Raw genomic sequence first — 27,370 nt, forward strand, 5'->3', positions numbered from 1 at the left:
GAGAATCTAGATTTTGATGAACAAAAGGACCTTGTTCCAGCAGATCTCTGCAACAAGGTTACCTCCATGGAGGAGAAGAAGACATCCTCACTAGGTCCACAAACCACGTCTCCTTTGCGGCCACAATGGAACAATCAGTATTACCGACGCCTGCTCCTTCTTGGTGTGGGCTACTACCCAAAGAAGGAGTGGTAATGGCGGGAAAAAAATAAATTTATGCTTACCTGATAAATTAATTTCTTCTAAGGTAAGACAAGTCCACGGATTCATCCTTTACTTGTGGGATATTATCCTTCCCTATAGGAAGTGGCAAAGAGTACCACAGCAGAGCTGTCTATATAGCTCCTCCCTTAGCTCCACCCCCCAGTCATTCGACCGAAGGTACAGGAAGAAAAAGGAAAAACAACAAGGTACAGAGGTGACTGAGTTTAAATCAAAAAAACAATCTGTCTTAAAATGACAGGGCGGGCCGTGGACTCGTCTTACCATAGAAGAAATCAATTTATCAGGTAAGCATAAATTTACTTTTCTTCTATAAATGTAAGACGAGTCCACGCATTCATCCTTTACTTGTGGGATACAATACCAAAGCTACAGGACACGGATGAATGGGAGGGACAAGACAGATGGTTAAACAGAAGGCACCACTGCTTGAAGAACTTTTCTCCTAAAAATAGCTTCAGAAGAAGCAAAAGGTATCAAATTTGTAAAATTTGGAAAAGGTATGAAGAGAAGACCAAGTCACAGCCTTACAAATCTGTTCAACAGAAGCATCATTTTTAAAAGCCCATGTGGAAGCCACCACTCTAGTGTCCATTGCCGCTACCATTAAACCGATTACCTCCATACACTGAGCCACTGACGGCCGAGGAATGGAATGAAGAGCTTGGCAGATGGATAAAATCTTTGATTTCCTGACCTATGTCAGAAAAATTTTCATGTCCACCGAATCTATCAGAGTTCCCAGGAATGGAACTCTTGTGAGAGGGATAAGTGAACTCTTTTTTACGTTCACCTCCCACCCGTGAGATCTTAGAAAAACATGATTTATGTAAGAACTTACCTGATAAATTCATTTCTTTCATATTAGCAAGAGTCCATGAGCTAGTGACGTATGGGATATACATTCCTACCAGGAGGGGCAAAGTTTCCCAAACCTCAAAATGCCTATAAATACACCCCTCACCACACCCACAATTCAGTTTAACGAATAGCCAAGAAGTGGGGTGATAAAGTGCGAAAGCATATAAAATAAGGAATTGGAATAATTGTGCTTTATACAAAAATCATAACCACCACAAAAAAAGGGCGGGCCTCATGGACTCTTGCTAATATGAAAGAAATGAATTTATCAGGTAAGTTCTTACATAAATCATGTTTTCTTTCATGTAATTAGCAAGAGTCCATGAGCTAGTGACGTATGGGATAATGATTACCCAAGATGTGGATCTTTCCACGCAAGAGAGGGAGGGATAAAATAAAGACAGCCAATTCCTGCTGAAAATAATCCACACCCAAAATAAAGTTTAAAGAAAAACATAAGCAGAAGATTCAAACTGAAACCGCTGCCTGAAGTACTTTTCTACCAAAAACTGCTTCAGAAGAAGAAAATACATCAAAATGGTAGAATTTAGTAAAAGTATGCAAAGAGGACCAAGTTGCTGCTTTGCAAATCTGATCAATCGAAGCTTCATTCCTAAATGCCCAGGAAGTAGAAACTGACCTAGTAGAATGAGCTGTAATCCTTTGAGGCGGAGTTTTACCCGACTCAACATAGGCAAAATGAATTAAAGATTTCAACCAAGATGCCAAAGAAATGGCAGAAGCTTTCTGGCCTTTTCTAGAACCGGAAAAGATAACAAATAAACTAGAAGTCTTTCGGAAAGACTTAGCAGCTTCAACATAATATTTCAAAGCTCTAACAACATCCAAAGAATGCAACGATTTCTCCTTAGAATTCTTAGGATTAGGACATAATGAAGGAACCACAATTTCTCTACTAATGTTGTTGGAATTCACAACTTTAGGTAAAAATTCAAAAGAAGTTCGCAACACCGCCTTATCCTGATGAAAAATCAGAAAAGGAGACTCACAAGAAAGAGCAGATAATTCAGAAACTCTTCTGGCAGAAGAGATTGCCAAAAGGAACAAAACTTTCCAAGAAAGTAATTTAATGTCCAATGAATGCATAGGTTCAAACGGAGGAGCTTGAAGAGCCCCCAGAACCAAATTCAAACTCCAAGGTGGAGAAATTGACTTAATGACAGGTTTTATACGAACCAAAGCTTGTACAAAACAATGAATATCAGGAAGATTAGCAATCTTTCTGTGAAAAAGAACAGAAAGAGCAGAGATTTGTCCTTTCAAAGAACTTGCGGATAAACCTTTATCTAAACCATCCTGAAGAAACTGTAAAATTCTCGGGATTCTAAAAGAATGCCAAGAAAAATGATGAGAAAGACACCAAGAAATATAAGTCTTCCAGACTCTATAATATATCTCTCTGGATACAGATTTACGAGCCTGTAACATAGTATTAATCACAGAGTCAGAGAAACCTCTTTGACCAAGAATCAAGCGTTCAATCTCCATACCTTTAAATTTAAGGATTTCAGATCCTGATGGAAAAAAGGACCTTGCGACAGAAGGTCTGGTCGTAGCGGAAGAGTCCATGGATGGCAAGAGGCCATCCGGACAAGATCCGCATACCAAAACCTGTGAGGCCATGCCGGAGCTACCAGCAGAACAAACTAGCATTCCTTCAGAATCTTGGAGATTACTCTTGGAAGAAGAACTAGAGGCGGAAAGATATAAGCAGGATGATACTTCCAAGAAAGTGATAATGCATCCACTGCTTCCGCCTGAGGATCCCGGGATCTGGACAGATACCTGGGAAGTTTCTTGTTTAGATGAGACGCCATCAGATCTATTTCTGGAAGCTCCCACATTTGAACAATCTGAAGAAATACCTCTGGGTGAAGAGACCATTCGCCCGGATGCAACGTTTGGCGACTGAGATAATCCGCTTCCCAATTGTCTATACCTGGGATATGAACCGCAGAGATTAGACAGGAGCTGGATTCCGCCCAAACCAGAACTCGAGATACTTCTTTCATAGCCAGAGGACTGTGAGTCCCTCCGTGATGATTGATGTATGCCACAGTTGTGACATTGTCTGTCTGAAAGCAAATGAACGATTCTCTCTTCAGAAGAGGCCAAGACTGAAGAGCTCTGAAAATTGCACGGAGTTCCAAAATATTGATCGGTAATCTCACCTCCTGAGATTCCCAAACTCCTTGTGCCGTCAGAGATCCCCACACAGCTCCCCAACCTGTGAGACTTGCATCTGTTGAAATTACAGTCCAGGTCGGAAGCACAAAAGAAGCCCCCTGAATTAAACGATGGTGATCTGTCCACCACGTTAGAGAGTGTCGTACAATCGGTTTTAAAGATATTAATTGAGATATCTTTGTGTAATCCTTGCACCATTGATTCAGCATACGGAGCTGAAGAGGTCGCATGTGAAAACGAGCAAAGGGGATCGCGTCCGATGCAGCAGTCATAAGACCTAGAATTTCCATGCATAAGGCTACCGAAGGGAATGATTGTGACTGAAGGTTTCGACAAGCTGAAATCAATTTTAGACGTCTCTTGTCTGTTAAAGACAGAGTCATGGACACTGAATCTATCTGGAAACCCAGAAAGGTTACCCTTGTCTGAGGAATCAATGAACTTTTTGGTGAATTGATCCTCCAACCATGATCTTGAAGAAACAACACAAGTCGATTCGTATGAGATTCTGCTAAATGTAAAGACTGAGCAAGTACCAAGATATCGTCCAAATAAGGAAATACCACAATACCCTGTTCTCTGATTACAGACAGAAGGGCACCGAGAACCTTTGTAAAAATTCTTGGAGCTGTAGCTAGGCCAAACGGCAGAGCCACAAACTGGTAATGCTTGTCCAGAAAAGAGAATCTCAGGAACTGATAATGATCTGGATGAATCGGAATATGCAGATATGCATCCTGTAAATCTATTGTGGACATATAATGCCCTTGCTGAACAAAAGGCAAGATAGTCCTTACAGTTACCATTTTGAACGCTGGTATCCTTACATAACGATTCAATATTTTTAGATCCAGAACTGGTCTGAAGGAATTCTCCTTCTTTGCTACAATGAAGAGATTTGAATAAAACCCCATCCCCTGTTCCAGACTGGAACTGGCATAATTACTCCAGCCAACTCTAGATCTGAAACACAATTCAGAAATGCTTGAGCTTTCACTGGATTTACTGGGACACGGGAAAGAAAAAATCTCTTTACAGGAGGTCTCATCTTGAAACCAATTCTGTACCCTTCTGAAACAATGTTCTGAATCCAAAGATTGTGAACAGAATTGATCCAAATTTCTTTGAAAAAACGTAACCTGCCCCCTACCAGCTGAGCTGGAATGAGGGCCGCACCTTCATGTGGACTTAGAAGCAGGCTTTGCCTTTCTAGAAGGCTTGGATTTATTCCAGACTGGAGATGGTTTCCAAACTGAAACTGCTCCTGAGGATGAAGGATCAGGCTTTTGTTCTTTGTTGAAACGAAAGGAACGAAAACCATTATTAGCCCTGTTTTTACCCTTAGATTTTTTATCCTGTGGTAAAAAAAGTTCCTTTCCCACCAGTAACAGTTGAGATAATAGAATCCAACTGAGAACCAAATAATTTGTTACCCTGGAAAGAAATGGAAAGTAGAGTTGATTTAGAAGCCATATCAGCATTCCAAGTTTTAAGCCATAAAGCTCTTCTAGCTAAAATAGCTAGAGACATAAACCTGACATCAACTCTGATAATATCAAAAATGGCATCACAGATAAAATTATTAGCATGCTGAAGAAGAATAATAATATTATGAGAATCATGATCTGTTACTTGTTGCGCTAAAGTCTCCAACCAAAAAGTTGAAGCTGAAGCAACATCAGCCAATGATATAGCAGGTCTAAGAAGATTACCTGAACACAGATAAGCTTTTCTTAGAAAGGATTCAATTTTCCTATCTAAAGGATCCTTAAACGAAGTACCATCTGACGTAGGAATAGTAGTACGTTTAGCAAGGGTAGAAATAACCCCATCAACTTTAGGGATTTTGTCCCAAAATTCTAATCTGTCAGACCGCACAGGATATAATTGCTTAAAACGTTTAGAAGGAGTAAATGAATTACCCAATTTATCCCATTCTCTGGAAATTACTTCAGAAATAGCATTAGGAACAGGAAAAACTTCTGGAATAACCACAGGAGATTTAAATACCTTATCTAAACGTTTAGAATTAGTATCAAGAGGACCAGAATCCTCTATTTCTAAAGCAATTAGTACTTCTTTAAATAAAGAACGAATAAATTCCATTTTAAATAAATATGAAGATTTATCAGCATCAATCTCTGAGACAGAATCCTCTGAACCAGAAGAGTCATCAGAATCAGAATGATGATGTTCATTTAAAAATTCATCTGTAGAGAGAGAAGTTTTAAAAGATTTTTTATGTTTACTAGAAGGAGAAATAACAGACATAGCCTTCTTGATGGATTCAGAAACAAAATCTCTTATGTTATCAGGAACATTCTGCACCTTAGATGTTGAAGGAACTGCAACAGGCAATGGTACATTACTAAAGGAAATATTATCTGCATTAACAAGTTTGTCATGACAATTAGTACAAACAACAGCCGGAGGAATAGCTACCAAAAGTTTACAGCAGATACACTTAGCTTTGGTAGTTCCAGCACTAGACAGCGATTTTCCTGAAGTATCTTCTGACTCAGATGCAACGTGAGACATCTTGCAATATGTAAGAGAAAAAACAAGATATAAAGCAAAATTGATCAAATTCCTTAAATGACAGTTTCAGGAATGGGAAAAAATGCCAATAAACAAGCTTCTAGTAACCAGAAGCAAAGAAAAAATGAGACTGAAATAATGTGGAGACAAAAGCGACGCCCATATTTTTTTAGCGCCAAATAAGACGCCACATCCGGAACGCCGACATTTTTGGCGCAAAAGGACGTCAAAAAAATGACGCAACTTCCGGCGACACGTATGACGCCGGAAACAGAAAAGATTTTTTGCGCCAAAAAAGTCCGCGCCAAGAATGACGCAATAAAATGAAGCATTTTCAGCCCCCGCGAGCCTAACAGCCCACAAGGAAAAAAAAGAGTCAAATTTTTTAAGGTAAGAAAAAATGATTATTTCAAATGCATTATCCCAAATATGAAACTGACTGTCTGAAAATAAGGAATGTTGAACATCCTGAGTCAAGGCAAATAAATGTTTGAATACATATATTTAGAACTTTATAAATAAAGTGCCCAACCATAGCTTAGAGTGTCACAGAAAATAAGATTTACTTACCCCAGGACACTCATCTACATGTTTGTAGAAAGCCAAACCAGTACTGAAATGAAAATCAGCAGAGGTAATGGTATATAAATAAGAGTATATCGTCGATCTGAAAAGGGAGGTAAGAGATGAATCTCTACGACCGATAACAGAGAACCTATGAAATAGACCCCGTAGAAGGAGATCACTGCATTCAAATAGGCAATACTCTCCTCACATCCCTCTGACATTCACTGCACGCTGAGAGGAAAACCGGGCTCCAACTTGCTGCGGAGCGCATATCAACGTAGAATCTAGCACAAACTTACTTCACCGCCTCCATAGGAGGCAAAGTTTGTAAAACTGAATTGTGGGTGTGGTGAGGGGTGTATTTATAGGCATTTTGAGGTTTGGGAAACTTTGCCCCTCCTGGTAGGAATGTATATCCCATACGTCACTAGCTCATGGACTCTTGCCAATTACATGAAAGAAAGCCAACACGATGTCCGTGTGAGACTTGGCTAGTTGGTAAGTTGACGCCTGGATTAAGCTATCGTCCAGATAAGGCACCAAAGCTATGCCCCGCGGCCTTAGAACCGCCAGAAGGGACCCTAGCACCTTTGTGAAAATTCTGGGAGCCGTGGCCAACCCGAAGGGAAGAGCCACAAACTGGTAATGCTTGTCCAGAAAGGCGAACCTGAGGAACTGGTGATGATCTTTGTGGATAGGAATGTGTAAATACGCATCCTTTAAGTCCACGGTGGTCATATATTGACCCTCCTGGATCATTGGCAAAATAGTCAGAATGGTCTCCATCTTAAAGGATGGGACTCTGAGGAATTTGTTTGGGATCTTGAGATCCAAAATTGGTCTGAAAGTTCCCTCTTTTTTGAGAACCACAAACAGATTGGAGTAGAACCCTTGACCCTGTTCTGTTTCCGGAACTGGGCAGATCACTCCCATGGAATATAGGTCTTCTACACAGCGTAAGAACGCCTCTCTTTCTGTCTGGTTTACAGACAATTGAGAAAGATGGAATCTCCCCCTTGGGGGAGAATCTTTGAAATCTAGAAGATACCCCTGTGTTACTATTTCTAAAGCTCAAGAATCCTGAACGTCTCTTGCCCAAGCCTGAGCGAAGACAGAAAGTCTGCCCCCTACTAGATCCGGCCCTGGATCGGGGGCTACCCCTTCATGCTGTCTTGGAGGCAGCAGCGGGCTTCTTGGCCTGTTTACCCTTGTTCCAAGTCTGGTTAGGTCTCCAGACTGACTTGGATTGAGCAAGATTCCCCTCTTGCTTTGCGGCAGGGGTAGAGGAAGAGGGACCACCTTTAAAGTTTCGAAAGGAACGAAAATGATTTTGTTTGGTCCTCATCTTATTCGTCTTATCCTGAGGCAGGGCATGGCCTTTCCCTCCAGTGATGTCTGAAATTATCTCTTTCAGTTCAGGCCCGAATAGGGTCTTACCCTTGAAAGGGATGGCTAAAAGCTTAGCTTTTAATGACACATCAGCAGACCAGGATTTAAGCCATAACGCTCTACGCGCTAAAATAGCAAAACCTGAATTCTTTGCCGCTAATTTAGCCAATTGAAGAGCGGCATCTGTAATGAAAGAATTAGCTAGCTCGAGAGCCCTAATTCTATCCAGAATATCCTCTAATGGAGTCTCAACCTGAAGAGCCTCTTCCAGAGCCTCGAACCAAAAGGACGCTGCAGTAGTTACAGGAACAATGCATGCTATAGGTTGGAGAAGAAAACCTTGATGAACAAATATTTTCTTCAGGAGACCCTTTAATTTTTTATCCATAGGATCTTTGAAAGCACAACTGTCCTCAATAGGTATAGTTGTACGCTTAGCCAGGGTAGAAATAGCTCCCTCCACCTTAGGGACCTTCTGCCACGAGTCCCGCACGGCGTCTGATATGGGAAACATTTTCTTAAAAGTAGGAGGGGGAGCGAATGGAATACCTGGTCTATCCCACTTCTTAGTAACAATTTCCTAAATCCTCTTAGGGACCGGAAAAACATCAGTGTAGGCAGGAACCTCTAGGAATCTGTCCATTTTAAACAATTTCTCTGGAACTACAATAGGGTCACAATAATCCAGAGTCGCTAAAACCTCCCTGAGCAATAAGCGGAGGGGTTCTAGTTTAAATTTAAAAGCCGTCATATCTGAATCTGTCTGAGGGAACATATTTCCTAAGTCAGAAATCTCTCCCTCAGCCAACAAATCCCTCACTTCAGAACATTGTGATTGTACATCGGATATGGCTAATAAAGCGTCAGAGGGCTCAGCGTTTGTTCTCACACCAGACCTGCTGCGCTTCCCCTGCAACCCAGGCAGCTTAGTTAAAAACCTCTGTGAGGTTAGTGTTCATAACTGCGGACATATCTTGCAGGGTGAAAGAATTAGACGCACTAGAAGTATACTTGGCGTCGCTTGTGCGGGCGCTAATGGTTGTGACACTTGGGGAGAATTAGATGACATAACCTGATTCTCTTCTGACTGAGAATCATCCTGCGACATACTTTTAGTAGCTAAAATATGTTCTTCACAATTTATTGACCTTTCAGTGCATGAGGGACACATTCTAAGTGGAGGTTCCACGATGGCTTCTAAACATATTGAACATTGACTTTCCTCAATGTCAGACATGTTGAACAGGCTAGTAATGACGACAAACAAGCATGAAAACACTTTATTTAGTGAAAAAAATAACAATCTTAAAAAACGGTACTGCGCCTTTAAGAGAAAAAAAGCATACACGTTCTGCAAAACAGCTTAAACATACACCAATTTTTTCAAAATTTTGTATGTAGACACACTATAGGTAGCTAAGATTGCACCACAAATTTTTTTTTAAACAATTAACCCCTTAATTTCCAAACCGGATCGAAAATAGGCCCAGATCAGGAAAAAAACACTCAGCACCTTGCCACAGCCCTGCTGTGGCCCTACCTGCCCTCAAGGATCGAAAGTGTGGGGTAAAAGATTCGATTTGGCCCAAAACATACACCAGGGCCCTCAGGAGTTAGAGCTTGCTGCTTATTGACAAAACTAACTGCGCATCTGAGGCGCGAAAATAGGCCCCGCCCATCTCACTCAATGTTTCCTCAGCCTTAAAGAACCGCACCAGAGCGGTTATAACTAGCCATGTGGGTTCTAAGACCCGAAAATTAAGCCATGTGTGCCCTAATAAAATTGCCCAAAAACGTTTATTGCCCACAAAAACGTTAAAGCACTCCCAAATCAACAAAAAACGTTTGCTCACAAACATTTGTCATTCAGTGTCAACCATATTAGTAATTGGCCCCACATGCAAGCTAAGTAATGCCCTTCTTTTAGCTCTAGGATTACTGCTTACCCTTACCCTCCTGGGTATAATGTCAGCCTTTCTGAAATACACAGTCTCTCCAGAAAAATATGACTGAACATACCTCATTGCTGCATAGCATGAAACCGTTCCTCACACTGAAGTTTCCTGTACTCCTCAGGCTCTGTGGGAACAGCAATGGACTTTAGTTACAAATGCTAAGATCATCATCCTCCAGGCAGCAGTCTTCATCCATCTGCTGCCTGAGAGTAAATAGTACACACCGGTACCATTTAAAATGAACTCTTGCTTGAAGAAATTAAAAACTAATAATATTTTATCACCTCTTTCACTTTACCCTTCCTAGTACTTAGAGTAGGCAAAGAGAATGACTGGGGGTGGAGCTAAGGGAGGAGCTATATAGACAGCTCTGCTGTGGTGCTCTTTGCCTCTTCCTGTAGGGAAGGATAATATTCCACAAGTAAAGTATGAATCCGTGGACTCGTCTTACCTTTATAGAAGAAAGGTAGATTAGATTGAACCTCCAAGGCATCACTAATGCATCTATTAGCTCTGCCTGAGGGTCCCTGGACCTCGACCCATATCTGGGTAGTTTGGTATTGAGACGAGATGCCATGAGATCCATCTCTGGCATCCCCCACCTGTAGCATATCTCCGCAAACATTTCGGGACCATTCCCCCGGATGAAAAGATTGTCTGCTGAGAAAATCCGCTTCCCAGTTGTCCACACCTGTAATATAGATCACTGACAGCTAACAGCTGTGGGCCTCAGCCCACTCCAGAATCCAAGAAACTTCCCTCATTGCTAGGGAGCTTCTTGTCCCCCCCCCCATGGTTGATTTAAGCCACCAAGCTTATATTGCCTGATTATAATCTGATAAAACGGGACGAACCCAGAAGAGGCCAAGTGTTCAGAGCATTATAGATTGCTCAAAGCTCCAAAATGTTGATCGGGAGGGAGCGTTCCTCCTGCGACCACAGGCCCCTGTGCCTTTTTGGCACCCCAAACAGCTCCCCAACCTGAGAGACTCACATCCGTAGTCGCAATCTCCCAGGATGGTCTGAGAAAGGATGTCCCTCGGGACAGATTATCTGGACAGACACACCAAGGGAGCGATTCTCACGACCGGTTGTCTAAGGAAATCTGTTGAGACAGCTCCGAATGATCGCCGTTCCACTGTCTCAGCATGCAGAACTGTGCAAAGAAAAGATAGGGGCGCCCTTGAGAAATAGAGTGTAGAGTGTAGATATACAAGATAAGAAATATAGTGTAAAATAATAAGTAGGTACAAGTGATAATAGACAACCAATAATAATTTAAATATCTTAAGTGAATATACAATAGTGTATTAGAGAATAAACTAAATTGTTGATAAACTCTTCCGGCAAACAATAATAATCACAATGTTTAGAAATTCATAAGCAATACAAATGTAAGAGGATTTCCAGAAAGGCAGCTATCTGTAGAGGATCAAGGCCACGATGTCAGTAATATGCAGTGAAAAGAGAAGAACAGAAGCGCCACATGGCCCAATATTGTAGGGAAATTAAGTTCAAAATACAGGTGATGGTTTCACTCACATTTGGTCTTACACCCCTAATGGTGTAGGAGCAGTCTGGGATCAATTGACAGTCACCCAGAAGACTGGTCTCTGATCATGGTGTAGTGACCTGTAGAGCAGTGATTTTCAACCTTTTTTTTGCCGTGGCACACGTTTTTATATTAAAAAATCCTGCGGCAAATCACACACTGTAGCCTAATACAGTATATATATATATATATATATATATATATATATACACACACACACATATATAACAGAATTTATGTTTACCTGATAAATTACTTTCTCCAACGGTGTGTCCGGTCCACGGCGTCATCCTTACTTGTGGGATATTCTCTTCCCCAACAGGAAATGGCAAAGAGCCCAGCAAAGCTGGTCACATGATCCCTCCTAGGCTCCGCCTACCCCAGTCATTCGACCGACGTTAAGGAGGAATATTTGCATAGGAGAAACCATATGTTACCGTGGTGACTGTAGTTAAAGAAAATAAATTATCAGACCTGATTAAAAAAACCAGGGCGGGCCGTGGACCGGACACACCGTTGGAGAAAGTAATTTATCAGGTAAACATAAATTCTGTTTTCTCCAACATAGGTGTGTCCGGTCCACGGCGTCATCCTTACTTGTGGGAACCAATACCAAAGCTTTAGGACACGGATGAAGGGAGGGAGCAAATCAGGTCACCTAAATGGAAGGCACCACGGCTTGCAAAACCTTTCTCCCAAAAATAGCCTCAGAAGAAGCAAAAGTATCAAATTTGTAAAATTTAGAAAAAGTGTGCAGTGAAGACCAAGTCACTGCCTTACATATCTGATCAACAGAAGCCTCGTTCTTGAAGGCCCATGTGGAAGCCACAGCCCTAGTGGAGTGAGCTGTGATTCTTTCAGGAGGCTGCCGTCCGGCAGTCTCATAAGCCAATCGGATAATGCTTTTAATCCAGAAGGAGAGAGAGGTAGAAGTTGCTTTTTGACCTCTCCGTTTACCAGAATAAACAACAAACAAAGACAAAGTTTGTCTGAAATCCTTAGTAGCTGCTAAGTAAAATTTGAGAGCACGAACTACATCCAAGTTGTGCAACAAACGTTCCTTCTTTGAAACTGGATTAGGACACAAAGAAGGCACAACTATCTCCTGGTTAATGTTTTTGTTAGAAACAACTTTTGGAAGAAAACCAGGTTTAGTACGCAAAACCACCTTATCTGCATGGAACACCAGATAAGGAGAAGAACACTGCAGAGCAGATAATTCTGAAACTCTTCTAGCAGAAGAAATTGCAACCAAAAACAAAACTTTCCAAGATAATAACTTAATATCAACGGAATGTAAGGGTTCAAACGGAACCCCCTGAAGAACTGAAAGAACTAGGTTGAGACTCCAAGGAGGAGTCAAAATTTTGTAAACAGGCTTGATTCTAACCAGAGCCTGAACAAAGGCTAGAACATCTGGCACAGCTGCCAGCTTTTTGTGAAGTAACACAGACAAGGCAGAAATCTGTCCCATCAAGGAACTTGCAGATAATCCTTTTTCCAATCCTTCTCGAAGGAAGGATAGACTCTTAGGAATCTTAACCTTGTCCCAAGGGAATCCTGCAGATTCACACCAACAGATATACCAAATTATGTGGTAATTTTTCTGGTTACAGGCTTTCAGGCCTGAACAAGAGTATTAATAACAGAATCTGAGAACCCTCGCTTTGATAAGATCAAGCGTTCAATCTCCAAGCAGTCAGCTGGAGTGGGTCGAACGGACCTAGAACAAGAAGGTCTCGTCTCAAAGGTAGCTTCCATGGTGGAGCCGATGACATATTCACCAGATCTGCATACCAAGTCCTGCGTGGCCACGCAGGAGCTATCAAAATCACCGACGCCCTCTCCTGATTGATCCTGGCTACCAGCCTGGGGATGAGAGGAAACGGCGGGAACACATAAGCTAGTTTGAAGGTCCAAGGTGCTACTAGTGCATCCACTAGAGCCGCCTTGGGATCCCTGGATCTGTACCCGTAGTAAGGAACTCTGAAGTTCTGACGAGAGGCCATCAGATCCATGTCTGGAATGCCCCACGGTTGAGTGACTTGGGCAAAGATTTCCGGATGGAGTTCCCACTCCCCCGGATGCAATGTCTGACGACTCAGAAAATCCGCTTCCCAATTTTCCACTCCTGGGATGTGGATAGCAGACAGGTGGCAGGAGTGAGACTCCGCCCATAGAATGATTTTGGTCACTTCTTCCATCGCTAGGGAACTCCTTGTTCCCCCCTGATGGTTGATGTATGAACTTGGCCCTCGCTAGCTGAGGCCAAGCTTTGAGAGCATTGAATATCGCTCTCAGTTCCAGAATATTTATCGGTAGAAGAGATTCTACCCGAGACCAAAGACCCTGAGCTTTCAGGGATCCCCAGACCGCGCCCCAGCCCATCAGACTGGCGTCGGTCGTGACAATGACCCACTCTGGTCTGCGGAAGGTCATCCCTTGTGACAGGTTGTCCAGGGACAGCCACCAACGGAATGAGTCTCTGGTCCTCTGATTTACTTGTATCTTCGGAGACAAGTCTGAATAGTCCCCATTCCACTGACTGAGCATGAACAGTTGTAATGGTCTTAGATGAATGCGCACAAAAGGAACTATGTCCATTGCCGCTACCATCAAACCTATCACTTCCATGCACTGCGCTATGGAAGGAAGAGGAACGGAATGAAGTATCCGACAAGAGTCTAGAAGTTTTGTTTTTCTGGCTTCTGTCAGAAAAATCCTCATTTCTAAGGAGTCTATTATAGTTCCCAAGAAGGGAACCCTCGTTGACGGAGATAGAGAACTCTTTTCCACGTTCACTTTCCATCCGTGAGATCTGAGAAAGGCCAGGACAATGTCCGTGTGAGCCTTTACTTGAGGAAGGGACGACGCTCGAATCAGAATGTCGTCCAAGTAAGGTACTACAGCAATGCCCCTTGGTCTTAGCACCGCCAGTAGGGACCCTAGTACCTATGAGAAAATCCTAGGAGCAGTGGCTAATCCGAAAGAAAACGCCACGAACTGGAAATGCTTGTCCAGGAATGCAAACCTTAGGAACCGATGATGTTCCTTGTGGATAGGAATATGTAGATACGCATCCTTGAAATCCACCTTGGTCATGAATTGACCTTCCTGGATGGAAGGAAGAAGTGTTCGAATGGTTTCCATCTTGAACGATGGAACCTTGAGAAACTTGTTCAAGATCTTGAGATCTAAGATTGGTCTGAACGTTCCCTCTTTTTTGGGAACTATGAACAGATTGGAGTAGAACCCCATCCCTTGTTCTCCTAATGGAACAGGATGAATCACTCCCATTTTTAGCAGGTCTTCTACCCAATGTAAGAATGCCTGTCTTCTTATGTGGTCTGAAGACAACTGAGACCTGTGGAACCTCCCCCTTGGAGGAAGCCCCTTGAACTCCAGAGAATAACCTTGGGAGACTATTTCTAGCGCCCAAGGATCCAGAACATCTCTTGCCCCAGCCTGAGCGAAGAGAGAGAGTCTGCCCCCCACCAGATCCGGTCCCGGATCGGGGGCCCGCATTTCATGCTGTCTTGGTAGCAGTGGCAGGTTTCCTGGCCTGCTTTCCTTTGTTCCAGCCTTGCATAGGTCTCCAGGCTGGATTGGCTTGAGAAGTATTACCTTCCTGCTTAGAGGACGTAGCCCTTGGGGCTGATCCGTTTCTGCGAAAGGGACGAAACTTAGGTTTATTTTTGGTCTTGAAAAGACCTATCCTGAGGAAGGGCGTGGCCCTTGCCCCCAGTGATATCAGAGATAATCTCTTTCAAGTCAGGGCCAAAGAGTGTTTTCCCCTTGAAAGGAATGTCAAGCAATTTGTTCTTGGAAGACGCATCCGCTGCCCAAGATTTTAACCAAAGCGCTCTGCGCCACAATAGCAAACCCAGAATTTTTTCGCCGCTAACCTAGCCAATTGCAAGGTGGCGTCTAGGGTGAAAGAATTAGCCAATTTAAGAGCACGAATTCTGTCCATAATCTCCTCATAAGAAGAAGAATTACTAATAATCGCCTTTCCTAGCTCATCAAACTAGAAACACGCGGCCGCAGTGACAGGGACAATGCATGCAATTGGTTGTAGAAGGGAACCTTGCTGAACAAACATCTTTAGCAGACCTTCTAATTTTTTATCCATAGGATCTTGGAAAGCACAACTATCTTCTATGGGTATAGTGGCGCGCTTGTGTAGAGTAGAAACCGCCCCCTCGACCTTGGGGACTGTCTGCCATCAGTCCTTTCTGGGGTCGACTATAGGAAAACAATTTTATAAATATGGGGGGAGGTACTAAAGGTATACCGGGCCTGTCCCATTCTTTACTAACAATGTACGCCACCCGCTTGGATATAGGAAAAGCTTCGGGGGGCCCCGGGGCCTCTAAGAACTTTTCCATTTTACATAGTGGTTCTGGAATGACCAGATAATCACAATCATCCAAATTGGATAACACCTCCTTAAGCAGAGCGCGGAGATGTTCCAACTTAAATTTAAAATTAATCACATCAGGTTCAGCTTGTTGAGAAATGTTTCCTGAATCTGAAATTTCTCCCTCAGACAAAACCTCCCTGGCCCCCTCAGACTGGTGTAGGGGCCCTTCAGAAACCATATCATCAGCGTTCTCATGCTCTACAGAATTTTCTAAAACAGAGCAGTCGCGCTTTCGCTGATAAGTGGGCATATTGGCTAAAATGTTTTTGATAGAATTATCCATTACAGCCGTTAAATGTTGCATAGTAAGGAGTATTGGCGCACTAGATGTACTAGGGGCCTCCTGTATGGGCAAGACTGGTGTAGACGAAGTAGGGGATGATGCAGTACCATGCTTACTCCCCTCACTTGAGGAATCATCTTGGGCATCATTTTTACTAAATTTTTTTATGACATAAAATACATATAGTTAAATGAGAAGGAACCTTGGTTTCCCCACAGTCAGAACACAATCTATCTGGTAGTTCAGACATGTTAAACAGGCATAAACTTGATAACAAAGCACAAAAAACGTTTTAAAATAAAACCGTTACTGTCACTTTAAATTTTAAACTAAACACACTTTATTACTGCAATTGCGAAAAAGTATGAAGGAATTGTTCAAAATTCACCAAAATTTCACCACAGTGTCTTAAAGCCTTAAAAGTATTGCACACCAAATTTGGAAGCTTTAACCCTTAAAATAACGGAACCGGAGCCGTTTTTATATTTAACCCCTTTACAGTCCCTGGAATCTGCTTTGCTGAGACCCAACCAAGCCCAAAGGGGAATACGATACCAAATGATGCCTTCAGAAAGGCTTTTCTATGTATCAGAGCTCCACACACATGCAGCTGCATGCCATGCTGTCCTCAAAAACAAGTGCGCCATACCGGCGCGAAAATGAGGCTCTGACTATGATTAGGGAAAGCCCCTAAAGAATAAGGTGTCAAAAACAGTGCCTGCCGATATAATCATATCAAAATACCCAGAATAAATGATTCCTCAAGGCTAAATATGTGTTAATAATGAATCGATTTAGCCCAGAAAAAGTCTACAGTCTTAATAAGCCCTTGTGAAGCCCTTATTTACTATCTTAATAAACATGGCTTACCGGATCCCATAGGGAAAATGACAGCTTCCAGCATTACATCGTCTTGTTAGAATGTGTCATACCTCAAGCAGTAAGAGACTGCACACTGTTCCCCCAACTGAAGTTAATTGCTCTCAACAGTCCTGTGTGGAACAGCCATGGATTTTAGTTACGGTGCTAAAATCATTTTCCTCATACAAACAGAAATCTTCATCTCTTTTCTGTTTCTGAGTAAATAGTACATACCAGCACTATTTTAAAATAACAAACTCTTGATTGAATAATAAAAACTACAGTTAAACACTAAAAAACTCTAAGCCATCTCCGTGGAGATGTTGCCTGTACAACGGCAAAGAGAATGACTGGGGTAGGCGGAGCCTAGGAGGGATCATGTGACCAGCTTTGCTGGGCTCTTTGCCATTTCCTGTTGGGGAAGAGAATATCCCACAAGTAAGGATGACGCCGTGGACCGGACACACCTATGTTGGAGAAATATATATATATACATACATACATACATACTGTACTGTACTGTACTGTCATGCCTCCTACAAACTATACATGACATATTGACATTCATTCACAAACAATCATAATGATTGTCTGTGAATGAATGTCAATGCCATGGTTGTAAATGCCTGATGAGCCTGTCACATACCTCCCAATATTTCAAAATTTGAAAGAGGGACACCCCCGCACTGTTGTCAGTCTGCCGCGGCACACCTTAGGATCTCTCACGGCACACTTGAAAAACACTGCTGTAGAGGGTGGTATAAAGCACAAGAGGGTGCCTATATGGCCTAGTACCGTTGGAACAGAATATATGGCAAGTATTATATCCACTCACATTTGGTAGAGCACCTCCATTGGTGCTGTAGAGGCAAGCTGGGATCAATATGGTCACCCAGTAGACTTAAAACTCCAGCCGATCAGGAACTCTCAATGGTCCAAAAAAAAAAACAGAATTTAAGGAATGAAAAATAGAAAGACAGGCAGCAAGTGGTAAGTAATAACTTACTTTAATAAAAAGATAAGACGTTGGGACTTTTCAGAATGAAAGGAACGAAAATTAGATCCTTGTCCCTTTGATTTGTTCTTTTTATCCTGCGGTAGGAAGGCACCCTTGCCCTCTGTAACCAAATCAAATCTTTCCCTTAAAAGGGAGGGAAAGTAGTCTAGACTTAGAAGTCATGTCCGCAGACCAGGACCTCAGCCAGAGCGCCCGACGTGTCTGCACTGATAAACTAGCGATTTTAGCATTCAGGCGAATAATCTGCATGTTTGCATCACAGATAAAAGAATTAGCCATTCTCAAAGCCTTAATTCTGTCTTGGATAATGTCGAGGGGACCCTCCACCTCGATCAATTCCATTAAGGAGTCGCACCAGTAGGCCACAGCTCCAACAACCCGAGAGAACCTCCGCTGTCGGTTGAAATAAATAACCCGTATGCTGAAACATTTTTCTTAGAAAAGTTTCCATCTTTTTATACATCTCCTCTCTGAAAGACTAGCTATCCTCTAGAGGGATAGTAGTACGCTTAGCTAACATGGAGATAGCACCATCCACCTTAGGGACGGAACCCCACAACCCCAGCTGAGAGTCCACGACCGGGAATAATTTTTTAAAGGCAGCCGAAGGGGAAAAGGAAGATCCAATTCTATCCCATTTGATTTTAATAATATTCGCCATTTTTAAAAAGGTACAGGAAAAGTTAGCGGGGCTACCCTGTCCTCGTACACTTTGTCTAATTTAGGGATCAAAGGCTCATCAGGCAACTTGGCCTCTGGAACCTCAGTCGAGAACCTCCTTTAGAAGAAAACGTAAGTGTTCAATCTTAAATCTAAAGGCTGGTTCCTCCGCAGTCGGAGGCCTAGAGGTAGCAGACTCCGATCCAGAAATTTCACCCTCGACGACTCAGGAGTGTGACCCATTCTGGGATACTTGAAAGCCAGACAAATCAAGCAAATCACTGGATGCCCCCTGTACCGAGCTATGTTTAACCTTTTGCTTGCGCTTAGCAGGGCGAGGTAGAGCACTAAAGGCCTCAGACAGCGCCGTCTTTAACTGCACAGTAAAGTCTAATGATAAAAGGCGTGCTATGGGAAGCTGCATGTGACAATGGAGATGATTGATGGGTATGCAACTATGCACCTCACTGGACTGAGAGTCCTCAGAGGTGGACCGCTGTCATATCTCTCTAACTTTAAAACCATAACTCCACCCACCTCTCTGCATGACACTATTTAGGACAGCTGCAAGCTTAGCTAATTGCTTGATTATTCTCAAGCTGTATACACTCTCCTGTTAAACCTAAGGAATTGTTGGTCTAAAGATTAAGTTACTACAGTGTATTTAACTCCTCTTACCTGTTGCACTTAACCTGCTTATTCACAGCCTCCTCATCTACACTCTTCTGGAAGATTCGGCTATCTGGAATAAACTGCTGCAGGAATTCTCCCTAATTCTTCCATCTAATAACAGCAAGTATTCTGTGAATATTGAAGTGACTTTTGAACTTTTGTATTACCACTATTTCATATCTAGCTGTGAATCCGCTACCTACTCTCTGCAATTAGGAATAACACTTATTTGATTTTATGCAAACAAATGAACTGCCTTGTATTAACTACCAAGATTATTGCTAACACTTGCATACTGTGAACCTGTTTGCCTACATACTGTATAGCTGATTTACCATATTAACGAATTGCTATTCAGTTAATTCACTGCTTGCACTGCTCTGAACACATTTCTCTTACCAGTTTTCAAATTAGCACCTCAAGCAAATCAAGTTAACTCTGAGCCTGCTGTTTCTAAACAGAACTCTTTTGACCTGTTGATATTCATTACTACCTTGCTAAACTACTCTATCAAATGCTAAGTGAATTGTATTCTGCTTATTTCAGTTAATAATTAGCAGATAATTATACTTAGCTACACATCCACATTTAATAGCGGATAGACTATTTCTTGTCATATATTTCATCCAAGCAATACTAACTGCAAGAAATTGTAGTCAGAATATTGCAACTGCTCCATCGTACTAAAGGGGCTAACCTTCTTAGACATAATAACCTTGTTGATGCATATGGAACATAGTTGAGAGGGCGGGCATACCAAGGCCTCCTCACAATATAGACAGGCATAGAGGGAGTACCCTCAAGCATATCAGGATCCTCCATAGCTTGCGCTAACAACAGTAGGATAGAAATAAATGCACTTTTTATTTCTCACAAAATTCGGCACTTTTATACCCCTAATAACTGGGGCACTCACCACCTCCTAGACCCAGGCAACCAGAGAAGAAGCGACCTCTCCGACAGCTAGCTTGGTCAGGAAAGAGAAAAACGAAAGTGTGACCACACCCGGTCACGTAGTGCGCAATGCAGGACGGCCCCTACTATGAGAAAAAGTGCGCCAAGCTACAAGCTGCGCAGCGTTCAAAGTGAACGTAAAACACAAGTATGTTCCGTTACCGCATAACGGTCTATAAGCCCAAAATAAATCTCACACATAAATAACACATTTGATTAATCCCCACTGTTCAATAACCTCCCTCAGGAGATATTAACCCACAAATCTATAAAGATAAAAGGAGTCACACTGTGTCCCTGTCTTCATCAATTTCAACATAAGAAAAAATTGAAACGATCTTACCAGAATCGCTGCTGTGGAACAGAAACACAGCCTCTCAAGTGTGACAGTCTTGTAGCATCGCTCCTGATATGGACTTGAGTGAAGAAAGCAGACAGTGAAACTCTTCAACACTGGTTGCTTAAGGAGCTGTTAGCAGGCAGTCTGGATGGGTTCGCAGAAAGACTCTTCCTGCATCTCCAGACTAACTTTCGTCAATGCTCTCACTGAGAGGCTGAGAAGACTACTTAAAACCATGGTTCCATAACCAAAGGCATATATCCCTCTTGAGGAACAACTCCAAAATGTTCTGACACTTCTAGGCCGTCTTCCTGTGACAAAGAATGACTGGAGGCTAGGGTAAGTGGGAGAGGCATTTAAGCCTTTGGCTGGGGTGTGTCTTTGCCTCCTCCTGGTGGCCAGGTTCAGTATTTCCCCATCAGTAAAGAATGAAGCAGTGGACTCTCCTTATATTAAGAAGAAAATAGCTGGTTTTGTGTTTTGAAAACATAGCCTATTAAAATGGGTTGAGCTTGCAGGTAAAATGAGATCTTATGTTATCACTTTGTGTACACAGATTTGCTCCCTTATCTTATATCGGTTTGTAAACCAAAGCTCAATACTTAGAGGGAACAATGGAAAATTAATATAGCAAAGAGAGAAGGGGGAAGTTAGGAGCTAAATAGCACTCGCTCCTTAACAAGGGTTATTGAAAGTTAAAACACTAACTTTATTATTGCATGGGATAAAACAGTGAACCACCATGGTGGTGTTATATGTGTTCAGGGTGGTTAGTGTTTTAACTTTCAATAACCCTTGTTAGTTGAAATGATTTTTATTGGGTGCAAAATGTGATAACATTAAAAAAAACATACATAGTATAAGTCTTGGCCACCGTTGACCCACCCTACATCGGGTACAGCAATGTTACATATCAAATAAATGTGTAAAGGAAAACAAAGGACCCGACCCATAGCTGGGCCCCCGGCAGTTCATTTGCACTCTTCTTTTTTATAAAAAACAATACCAAAACAGAAAGAAAAAAAAAAATCAACAATAACAACAATAAACCTGTCAGATTGCTGTATACTCTGCTTTCGATCTCTTAACTCTGGATATCTCGGTTATGTTCCTAATTATGCTATGGTTCCTGTCTAACGCGACCTCCCCATCTCGCCTTATTTTATGGTTTAGCAGAGGCCATTATTAACTCCCCCCATTATCCAATAGAACCAGATTCTGCTAAAGGTGTCCATCTTGTAAATGGGCTGCTGTCTCATGCATAGCGTACACTCCGGCAAGTTTGTTGATAATCTCTGACCATGTTGGTACCCCTGTCTTCCAGTGTTTGGCTATTGAGGTCAAGACTGTAGTGAAGATTATTCTGAAAAAAGTGTTTATGTGGGAGTTGTTGTAGTTTTAGTATTTAGTAAAGCTTGTGGGGCGCTGACAGTGATTTGGTCCCCAACCAAGTTAGATAAGAGGTCTGAAATCCGATCCCATATATTTTTAACTTTGGGGCATTCCCACCACATGTGTATGTATGTACCTTTGGCCTTACACCCTCTATAACAGAGGTTGGAGTCTCCTTTGATAGATTGCGCCATTCTCTCAGGGGTCATGTACCAACGAAACACCGATTTTAGGCTATTTTCTCTGAGATCTGCACTCAGCAAACCTCTACTTGTCTCGTATGTTATAGTGTGCCAGTCCTCTATTTTTAGGTCAATGTTCAAGTCTCTCTCCCACCTACTAACAATGGGCAGTTTATTCTTTATTCTAGCTGATTGTAAAGCTTGATACATATGCGAAATAGCTTGCTTGGGTCTGTGTTGTGCGCTACATTGCCTTCCTAGCGTCGTGGATTGGTTTTCCCTCCCACCAAAAGTGTAAGAGTGAATAGCTGAGGAGATCTGCAAATATATAAACCACTGCAGGGAAAATGGTTCTAGTTTTCCTTGTAGCTGTGTGAATGTGACCATAGAGCCTTGTTGTAGGAAATCTGCCACTCTGTATAGGCCCTTGTTCTCCCATTTGTCTATATGTGTGTGGCAATCTCCCGGGATTATGTATTTTAACGGCCTTTCTAGAGTGTATTGTGACACCAACTTGTGAGAGTTTATTGATTTATGCCACTGTCGGCCAGAGATCAGTAGTGCATGTGGTATAAAACCTTTAGCGGCCCTCAGCGCCTCCTTCCTCCATAGCACATCGTCTGGCGAGCTAAGTCCCCCCATGGTAGCCTCTAAGGTAGGCCATACAATATCACAGTCTCGTCTCCCTAGCGTCGCTGTCTGAGTGAGTCTGGCAGCCTGGTAATAGTCCTTTAAATTGGGGAGCCCTACCCCTCCTAATTGTCGGTGTCTCTTGAGTATGAGTTCGGGTATTCTGGCATGTCTACCTCCCCTTAGAAAAGAAACTAGTTTAGACTGGATAATATCTAAATCTTTATTGGGGACTTCAATCGGCAATTTTCTAAAAAGGTAAAGGAGTCTGGGTAAAATATTCATTTTGATTGATGATAGTCTCCCATACCACGAAAAACTATACTGTTGCCACTTCGTGATATCCTGTTTTATAGACTTGTACAGAGGGAGATAGTTGGCTTTGTAAAGTTTGTCAAAATCTGGTGTCAACCTAACCCCCAAATATTTCACGTGTTCATATACCCATGAGAAATCGAAATTAATCTCTAGTAGTTTGATAGTGGGCCTAGGGAGAGCGATGGGGAGGGCTTCGCACTTATCCGCATTGATCTTGTATCCCGAAACCGTGGAGCACTTGTTCAGGATGTCATAGACCATGGGTAGGGAAATAGTCGGCTTAGTTAGGGTCAGAAGGACATCATCTGCGAATAGTGTTATTTTGTGGGATTTTCCCCCCTATCTCGAGACCTCTAACCCCAGCTTCCCCGCGAATATACTCTGCTAGTGGCTCTATGCATATGGCGAAGAGCAGAGGCGAAAATGGGCACCCCTGCCGAGTGCCATTTAAGATGTTGAAAGTGCGAGATTGGTGACCAATCGCTCTCACATATGCGGTAGGGTTGGAGTATAGGGTGTTTTCAATAACCCTTGTTAAAGGGACACTGCACCCAAAAAAAAACAATTATTTCGCGATTCAGATAGAGCATGCAATTTTAAGCAACTTTCTAATTTACTCCTTTGATCAATTTTTCTTCGTTCTCTTGCTATCTTTATTTGAAAAAGAAGGCATCTAAGCTTTTTTCTTGGTATAGACCTCTGGACAGCACTTTTTTATCCACCAATCAGCAAGGACAACCAAGGTTGTTCACCAAAAATGGGCTGGCATCTAAACTTACACTCTTGCATTTCAAATAGAGATACCAAGAGTATAAAGAAAATTTGATAATAGCAGTAAATTAGAAAGTTGCTTAAAATTTCATGCTCTATCTGAATCGCAACAAAAAAATTGGGTTCAGTGTCCCTTTAAGGAGTGAGTGCTATTTAGCCCCCAACTTCCCCCTTCTTTCTTTGCTATATTAATATTTTAAAGGAGTAGCACCGAACCCATTTAGTATTACTGGAGGGTTCTTTTCCTTATCATATACCTTTCGCAGTGCCAGTATTTTTTCTTTTTGCCAACAATGGAAATTTATTTTGTTAGTTATCTCTTCTACAGCCCACCGGGATTGTAATTTCATCTGCTGGCTGTGTTTACTTAGGCTTGTCAATAGCCTGGACTTAAGTCCAGAAACTTTCAGTATAGGTGGGGATACCACCAGCTAAATCAGCTATTTCAAATGCCGAAATAAGGGTAAAGGAGCTATTTGTAACAATTTGATACACTCCAGCAGGTAAAATGCATCATTGGGAAAAATTTAAAGGAGAGAAATGTTTTGGGTAAACTGTCTCTTTTAAAGATTTTTTTAATCAATCCAACACTTTTTGATGCTACCTTAAAGGGACATTAAACACTAAATACATGCTAGATAGAATGATGCATTCAAACAAAAGATTAGTACATGACTAACATGTAGATGTATTTTTTAAAGTTTCATTAGTTGTTTAAGTAGTGACAAAATAAGTGTAAAGTTTTAGTGTCTATAAAACACTGGGAGCTGCCATGTTGTAACTTGTGTTACCTTCTCTGCTGTGGCCAATTAGGGTCAGTTATAAATAGGTCACTAGAGTGTGCAGCCAATGGTTGTACTGGATTTAACAGTGTTCTGCACTTCCATTTCTAACAGGAACTGAAAAGCTCACAATTTCAGAATGGAATTACAGGCAAAGAGGACAAACTAAATAATGAAAGTATATTGCAGAGTTGTTTTATTATATACAATTTATCAATTTATATTACTATCTCAAAGTGTTTAATGTCCCTTTAAAGGATCATCAGATAACAAATTGTGGAAATATGCTGAAAAATATATAAATTAATATTGATAGCTATAAAGTCTATAAGTAGTAAAACCCAGTTAAAAAGGGATATGAAACTCATCTTTCTTCTTTGATTCAGATAGAACATACTATTTTAAACAACTTTCCAATTTATTTCATCTCATTTGTTTCGTTTCACTTTGTGTCCCTTGTTGAAAAGCATATCTTGGTATTCAAAGTGGTTGGTAGCTGATTGGTGATTACACATATATTCCTCTTTTGATTAGTTAACCAATGTGTTCAGCTAGCTCTTAGTAGTTCGTTGCTTCTCCTTCAATAAAGAATACCAAGAGAATGAAGCAAAATTGATAACCGAAGTAAATTGGAAAGTTGTTTACTAAAAAAATCGTGTTTCACGCCCCTTTAATATCTTAAAATCCGGAAATCCAGTCATGGCCACAACAGGAAGTAGATGGTATTTTTTGGCGCCATTTAAGTTCAGAAAGAGATCCGATTGGATCACATACAGTTTTTATAGACACTACATTGGCATTTAGTCTCGAAAAGGGCCCTATATTGAAGGGCTGAAACGCGTTGACTATAGCAAAAGCTACAGTATAGTACTGTACCAAAGATATCTGGTAAGCAGATTTTTTGCGCTTCCCAACAGAGATATTCTGCACTATGTTTTTCTTTTTTTGCTTATCTTCCTTTGAAGACACCCGAAGATATCACTCACTCAACCTCAAACCCATTCACAATTTTTATTTCACACACAGACACACAGATATATATTAATTTTGATAATTTTTTTAACTCATTTTCAGGATAATCCACTCATATTTTTATATTTTATATACCTTTCCAGGTTGCTTGGACATATATTGGGACACACTTTTAAACACATTGTTTTGACACAATCATTTGGATATTCATGTTGCACCATTTTTTCCTTTTTTTCATTGGAATCACTCTGATTTATAGAGATTTTAATACATATTGCAAGCCTGTACGCGCAAGTAAACAACAGAGGTCCACAATAACTCAGAGTTGGCAAACATAAAACATCCCAAACTCACCTGGCATGATACACAAGCTCTGATTACATCAGAGGAGGGGGAAGGGGTGGCCCCCAAATGCTTTTGGTTCCCTAGATGGGGAATTTTGAGTTTCCACTCAATGTAAAAGATAGATAGTGAAGTAGTAGAAATCTATATATCATATATATTTATTTTTATTTCAGTGGTCTTTTTCCATTTTTAATTTTCTCACTGTGATTTTGTTCCATTAATTGAAGACCTATTTACAGTTGCTTTGTAGGAGAAAGGGGGATTTGTAAATATTACAGTATATGTGAATATTCAATTCTAATCTGGGAACTTCTGACTGGGAAATAACAGAATTTATTTCAATACAAAAATATTTCCTTATCTTCTAAGTAATAATAGAAATATATATTTAATCAATAATGGCTAATCTAAATACATCTTTATGAAACAGTGTAGAGTTTTTAATATTTACAGTATGGTAAAGGCTTCCCCTCTTTGCGGTTTTTATCTGAATTTTTAATAAAAATTTTATTTGCTTAGATTTAATAGAAAATTATTATATAATAGGTGTTTGTGCTAGTATACGATGCAATTTTCTTTTGGCTCAGTAACTAAGACATGACGTACTGTTAGAACTAGTTTTCTATGTATCTCTGTGTTCTGCTGAAAACATTTAGGGACAGATATAAATCAGGCTATAAAAGTTTGTACAAACAAGACTCTGTGGAGACCCTGTTAGATAACCCTATGTCCCACATAGCCTTGTTTGGGCAGTCTCTTTTTTTGCCTGTTTTACATCTGTCCTAGTTGTTCTCAGCAGGAGAGTGAGACAGCAGCCTGTTCAAACATGGCTGCACCCATTAGTTAGTAGAATGTAGAAAACCAAAAGTTTTCAGTGTTAAATTACAGGAAAAGGAAACAAAATAAAAACAAAAAAGTATATTGCAAAATTTCTAAAACTACACATATTTAAGCATTTTATATTACAATCTCATACTATTTAAAATCCCTTTAAACATCAGCACATAGCTGTATAACAGAATAAAAACAATTTAACAATAATTGTGAAAAGCTGTACCTGTCCCTTGGCTATGAGATATGCAACGATAGATGTGTGTCCAAACTGAGCAGCCAAATGAATGCAGCTGCAGCCTTCACCATCGATGAGAGAAGGGTCCGCACCATACTTCATCAGTTGAACCACCATTGATAAATGCCCCTGTCTAAATACAACAAATATGTGAATACAAATATTTGTGCCAGGAAAGAAAACCATTCACAAATAAAATAGCCTAAAGCAATCTAAATCTACACCCATATTTCTCCTCCAGGATGTTTGGACACTGTAGGGTTTTTAATAGCTTTGTCAAGAAATGAGGAGCATATGTGAATTTACAATAATTGACTTTTTATATCACTGTATTACGGTAATGAAACAAGTAGTAGTGAGAGTTAAATTTGATTTTAAAGTTACTTCAATCGTGGATAGAAAATCC

General features: G+C 41.1%; 1 protein-coding gene across 1 annotated transcript in view; it reads right to left on the reverse strand.

Moving 5' to 3' along the window:
• ZDHHC17 (zinc finger DHHC-type palmitoyltransferase 17) overlaps positions 1-27,093 on the reverse strand; it is a 306,091-nt gene extending 278,998 nt beyond the window's left edge. Inside the window, exon 1 of the mRNA XM_053716763.1 lies at positions 26,953-27,093. Within this exon, the coding sequence (XP_053572738.1) occupies positions 26,953-27,081 (129 nt within the window). The 5' untranslated portion in view covers positions 27,082-27,093. The remainder of the gene's footprint in view (positions 1-26,952) is intronic.
• Between the last annotated feature and the right edge of the window lie 277 nt (positions 27,094-27,370).

The sequence above is a fragment of the Bombina bombina genome, chromosome 6 (genome assembly GCF_027579735.1).
Source record: "Bombina bombina isolate aBomBom1 chromosome 6, aBomBom1.pri, whole genome shotgun sequence".
Taxonomy (NCBI): domain Eukaryota; kingdom Metazoa; phylum Chordata; class Amphibia; order Anura; family Bombinatoridae; genus Bombina; species Bombina bombina.